At 32.6% G+C, this 6,247-nt stretch overlaps 1 protein-coding gene across 1 annotated transcript; it reads left to right on the top strand.

Moving 5' to 3' along the window:
- The first annotated feature begins 2,140 nt into the window (after positions 1 to 2,140).
- On the top strand, positions 2,141 to 3,423 carry LOC120262260 (protein CHUP1, chloroplastic-like). The gene is made up of 2 exons (XM_039270343.1): positions 2,141 to 2,462; positions 2,552 to 3,423. Exons 1-2 carry the CDS (start codon positions 2,160 to 2,162, stop codon positions 2,768 to 2,770), a joined length of 522 nt encoding a protein of 173 aa, XP_039126277.1. The 5' UTR covers positions 2,141 to 2,159; the 3' UTR covers positions 2,771 to 3,423.
- Positions 3,424 to 6,247: the final 2,824 nt, after the last annotated feature.

The following is a 6,247-nucleotide window of genomic DNA, read 5'->3' as shown; positions in this document are numbered from 1 at the left end:
AGTTTAAGTTTCGTTAGACGCAATGATGGTAATAGATCCTCAGTTATAGGTATAGGCTTACAATCTGACACGGCATCACTGAGTAACACAGCTCAGGGGCTGGACATTTAATTTTCGATCCCAGCACCCACCCTCCGACAACAATTATTGAATTTATTAAAAAAAACTTATATAATAATATTACTAATATTTATTTTTCCGTCTTGCCTTGACCTTAAAAAAATTATCATTCTCTTTGCTATCAACCTAAACACGTACTCAAAAATGAACAGGCAAATAATTAGCAACATTTATATTCAAGATTTATACAGATATTTACATCATTACATAAAAATGTATAATAATACTCGGACAAAAACTCAATAAATAATAATGTAGATATCAACAAATCAAGATTATTAAAATATAACTACATATCAGATTTATATGTTCTTATCCCCACTTTTTATTTTAAACCATGTGATTTAATTTAACGCAATCATTTATAATATAAAGAATACGTTTTTTCCTAACCTATCCATAATAAATGAAAACCATAATATTTACTTTAATAAACATGCATTATGACCCCATAAGACTCGTGTGTATATAAAAATATAAATTTATATATATATACATACATATATGATTGAAAAAAATCCAACCAATTCAAAAACTCTGATCTCTCCAAATGTCTTTTACTCTTTTTGACCGAATTTAGATTCAGTTAAAAATCCACACATCACACTAGAAACCTCCCAAATTTGGCAAATAAAACAACAAAAGTCCAAAAAAAAAAAATCTCTTTCATTGTGTGGGCCAGAGACAAATCCGCTTTAGACAGCCCTACCACCAACATTCCAAGTTCCACACCATTTTCATCCCTGACAAAAACAAATAGTTTTTTTATCTTTTGTTTTTTTTCTTTTCCAATTTGATTTTTATTTGATTTGCAAAGAAAGGAAGGAGGAGAGGCATGGGTTGTGATCAAAGATGGATGCGAAGGAGGAGACGATTGAGGAGATAGCAAGTGCCCAGCTTTTGTCATTCTTTCCATTTTCTCACGGTATGGTTTGTAGTAGTTCAGGAATGGTAGTTTTGGTGAGAAACAAGAGGGATATGAGGCCTTGGTTACTGAAGCTTGGTGTGGCTGTTGCCTTTTCATTTGCTGGGTTTCTTGTTTCCCATCTTCGTTCTCGTCTTCGTTCTCAGAATTCAATTCCAGGTTTTGAACCTGTTGAGTTCAAGTTTTTTATTTTTTAAATTTATAGTGGTGGTTAAATGGCAGGAGATGGGTTGAAATCAGGTGGGGAGATCAACAAAGGTGGTGGGCTCAAAGATGAGCTTCGGATTCTGAAAAATGTAAGCATTTGATCTCTTTTTTCTCTGGCTTTAACAAGGTTTTTTTTTAAAAGAAAAAAAATATATTTTTTTGTTTTATATAAATGTTGGGGATTAGAATTCTGAAGGAATGAAACATTGTTAAAGATGAATTTTTTCTGGTGGTTTTGATTTTTAGAATATGTAGTGTGTATTGATGTGATGTTCTTGATTCATTTGTGAAATTGGAATTATAAATATGAAATAATGAAGGCATTGCTGAAGATGAATCTTGTTAGTTGTTTGAATAATCAACATATGTTGTTCTTTAGATGAAACAACTATCCATATTATGATATGTATTTGGTCTTTGTATTTTAAAGGATGAAGCTCTTGCAAAGATTGTCAATGGCACAACCACCACAACCACCACCACTACAACCACTGTCGTAGAACTGTCTCCTTCCCGAAAGAGTTCGAAGGATGAAGACGGATATCTCCTTCCCGAATTCAATGAGATAATGAAGGAGTTTGAGGCAAACGGGCGAGATCCCGAAAACATAACTCCAACTTCCGTTTCGGTGCTCAAGAAGTTTGAGACTGAAAATCACATTGCTATGGATCAGGAGATCGAGTTTCTTCGGAACTTAGTTGTTTCCCTTAGCGAAAGGGAGAGATGTCTTGAGCTCCAACTATTCGAATATTATGGAATGGAAGAGCAGGAAACCGCTATGAGAGAACTCGAAAGCAAGTTGAAGATAAACACCATGGAGACTAAACTTTATACTATGAAGATCGAGTCGTTAGAGGCTGATAACCGGAGACTTCAAGCTCTTGTATCCGATTACTCTAGTAGAGTGATGTCTGAGCTTGAGTCTTCCAGAGCTAAGGTTAAACTACTGAAAAGGAAGTTGAAATCTGATGGAGAGCAAGCAAAGGAGAAGATTTCTGCAATGCATCAAATAATCAGCAAGCTTCAGGCTAAAGAGGCGAACAACCAAAGCAATGTGGAATTGGAGAGGCAGGTGAAGAGGTTGAATGAATTGGAAGTTGAGGTTGAAACTCTCAAAATCGTTAATTCGAGGTTGTTAGAGGAGAATTCGGAGTTGATGAAGAAAATGGAAGCTGCACAAATGCTTGCATCTTCTGTTGAGGTTCCAAAGGTATGATATTTTTCTCTTTGGTATTGTGTTTATTACTAGAATTTTTACATAGTTCTGAAGTTGAAAACATCTGAATGAATTGTTATCAGGCAGATCTTATGGAGGATGTGAATCAGTTAAGAGAAGTGAATGAGAAACTGATGAATGACATTGATCAACTAAAAACAGATCGTTGTGCCGATGTTGAGCAGCTAGTGTATCTTAGATGGGTCAATGCTTGTCTCCGGTACGAGCTCAGGAACTTTCAGCCACCGCCCGGGAAAAGCAGCAGCAAGAGATTTAAGCAAGAACTTGAGCCCAAAGTCTGAAGCAAAGGCCAAACAGCTCATACTAGAATACGCAAAATCCAACGGTGATGAGAAGAACATCGGTCTTGTAGACTTCGATTCAGAGTATTCGTATCCCTCATCTCAAGTCTCAACAGCAGATTCTGAAGATAATTCATTCGATATCTCCTCGACGACCACGACAAACAGCCAGGGAACAAAGAAATCAAAGTTTTTAGTCAAGCTGAAGAAGCTAGTGCTGGGGAAAAACATCCATACTACACCACCGATAAGCCATTCGAACTCTGAGAGAAGAATGTCAGTATCCAGCTCGACTGATGACATGATTGGCCGGGACTCATATGATAGCTTCTCTTCATGCATGACCGAAGAGCACGGGACTGCTACCGAACTAATCTTAACGCGAAGCGATGAACAAGGACAAAGTAAGGCAACAAGTAGAACATCAATGGACATGCAAGAATTTGGAAAACAGAGATTGGAAGTAAAAGAGGTGAAAGGAGAACAATGCAGGAGTTATGTGAGCGGAGAGGTTGAGCATGAGAGGATGATCAGTTTTTGTCGAAATAGTTTGCTCGGAGACGAAGAAAAGAACTTCCCTGAGAAGGCTGAGCTTAAGAGATTTGCGGATGTTTTGAGAGGATCTCATAAGATGTCAAAAATTATAAGGAAAAGATCAGCCTCTTTTAGCCATATATGAAATTTAGTTCATCTTTTCTGAGTAATAGTAGAAGGGAATGCTAGCTTCTCACTCTCTGTAGTTTTTGTTTTTTTATTTTATTTTGATATTTTTGACATTACTGTTTTGGCAGTAGAATAAAAAAGTCATTGTTGATAATTTGAATGATATGGTTCTTCTACACTTTGCATGTTATTCTTGTGGAACTTGATGTACAAGCCAAAAGTTTCCAAAGCAATTTATGTCTGAATAAAAAAGTTTTATTCAAAAAATTCTATTCCAGTTTTGTTCACAACTAACGTAAACTTTTGAAAGAAAGCTTATTCGTAAAATACCAAAAGAAAATAATAATTTCTTAATTCAAAATATTGGTTTTTATTAATAGTAATTTAAAGAAAAAAGAAACGGCAACTATCATAATAAAATAAAAAGGCTCATGACTCTCTTGCACTAATAATGAACAAGGAATTGAATGGCTTATCTTCACAATTATGACCTCATGCTTATTTTAAGGAGAAATTAAACACCCAAAAATTCTGGAAACAGTATTTGAAAAAGAGTGATCAAAATACTAAAAAGATGAGAACAAGATACACGCTTAAAAAGTATGAAGATAAAAATATAGCTCACACTCAAAATTGGAGATGAATCACAAGTATGATGCCATGCTAATTTCCAACAATCTCCAGAGCGCTCCCTCCCATTGTTGTGTCCCTAAACATGGTATCTTATACTGCTAACTGTGTAGTGATAACCTTTAATAGCATGCTCATCAAAATTCCAACTTAAAATTATGGGCCGTTTGAGAGAACCATTATTCATTCTCATGTTTAGAAAATATTTTAAGATGGTAATCAATACCTTGAAAGGATTACCATTAACTCCCACAAGATAATGGTCCATTCCCCATATTAAGGAGAATGAAAGAGGATGGAAGGGTAATAGATGTAAATTACCCATTTTACCTCTCACTAACATATATATTTGAGTATATATATATATATAACAATATATTAATATATTAAATAAATATAAATATATTGATATTAAAATAATTGATATTTAACTATAAATATTTATATTTACTACAAATGTCTTAATATTAAAATAATTTAATTATAATAATCATAAAATAATTATATTAAATAAATATTTATTTCACATATAAGTCATAAAATAATTAATAAGTACTTTTAATAAATAATTATAATAATTAAAACTTATTTAAAATATTTTATAAGCAATCAAATTTATTTGTTTATATTAAAGGTATAAAAGTAATTTTACATTATATTTTTTTCACATTTTCAATTCTCAATATATTACTCTTTTACTTTTTTTCAATCTCAAGGAATTACCTCTCCAATCAAATAACTTTTTCATCACATCACCTACCCATTCTTTTCCTCTCTTTTCATTACATCATTCCCCCTCATTTCATTACATTAATTTCATTACAATAATCCAAACGCACACTTAAATTGATCATTACGTTGTTATTAACAATTTTTAGTATTCCACACCGTCATCGATTAATGCATCTCCACCATCAAGTTTTCTTTTCCTGTTAATAGATAGTGGATTACTCCAACTCAATGTATTCAATAACAGAGGTATTCGTATAAACTACTAAGCTAAAAAAATCACCCATGTCACTTATGCTGATAATGTTGTTCTGATTTTTTGCAGTACTAACTGTAAGAATGCTAGACAAGCAAAACGGATGCTTCTTAATATTACCCAGAGAATTCATGGATGTCAATAAATAAGGTTTTTTTTTTTTTTAAACTTTTTTGATAAAAAAAACTTATATGATCCCAAGGTTAATTATCTCTATCAAAATGACTAGGAAACATCAAATCAAAATGCACAGTAGCACAAATATATATATATATATATATATATTGAAAAAGATATAAATTTAAAGCTATAACATTTTGTCAAAATGAACTTCAGGGCCATCAAATCAAAATGATAGCTTTATAGGTCAATTAAAAAATTAATTGCTTATCTGATCCTCATAATTATGTACTTTTTATTTTTTAGTCCTTATAATATTTTTAGGTACAATTAAGTTTTCATATTTAGTCGAGTTAAGTCATTCTAGTCCACGGTGTAAATAGACAAGTGTAAATTGCAAAGACTTAATTGTACCTAAAAATATTACCGTGGACTAGAATGACCCAACTCAACCAAATATGAGGACTTAATTGTATCCAAAAATATTAGAAGAACTAAAAAAACAAAAAATACACAATTATAGGGACCTGTACGGCAATTAAACCATAAAAAAAATCATATATGCATATCTGCATCTAGTTAGGTACATTGATTTCATGGCTTCAAGCCATTTCGATAAATATAATGACCCTAAGACATAGATTAATTAAAAAAAAAAACCAAATAAATAATCTTCACTGCTAGTCCTCAGGAATTTTCTATTACCATGATAAATGCTGCTAAGAGATATGAAGATGGGCTGCTAAATCTCTACATGCGATTATTACTTGGGTGCGCATCCCTCCTAACTAACTATAGTTTCCATATGAATTGAGACAATCAGGAATTTGAAAAAAAAAAAATCAAAAAGCATCCCAAATTTGGTTTCTAAGATCACGTATTTCCAATCCTTTTGAGTCATGTGGAAGGAGAAATATAATAAAGTTTTAAAGAACAGCCATTCGACATGGACACATTCTTTATCTTCTGTTATCCATATGCAGAACCAAAAACAGTGAAATCCCATACTGAAGACTATCAGAACGGAGATACTTCAGTCACTTGTTGATGAATCAATCATAAACCAACAACCTATCACA

This window comes from Dioscorea cayenensis, chromosome 5 (assembly GCF_009730915.1).
Source record: "Dioscorea cayenensis subsp. rotundata cultivar TDr96_F1 chromosome 5, TDr96_F1_v2_PseudoChromosome.rev07_lg8_w22 25.fasta, whole genome shotgun sequence".
In the NCBI taxonomy this organism is placed as follows: Eukaryota; Viridiplantae; Streptophyta; class Magnoliopsida; order Dioscoreales; family Dioscoreaceae; genus Dioscorea; species Dioscorea cayenensis.
The sequence above is the reverse complement of the archived record's forward strand: the minus strand, read 5'-3'. Positions and strand labels throughout refer to the sequence as shown.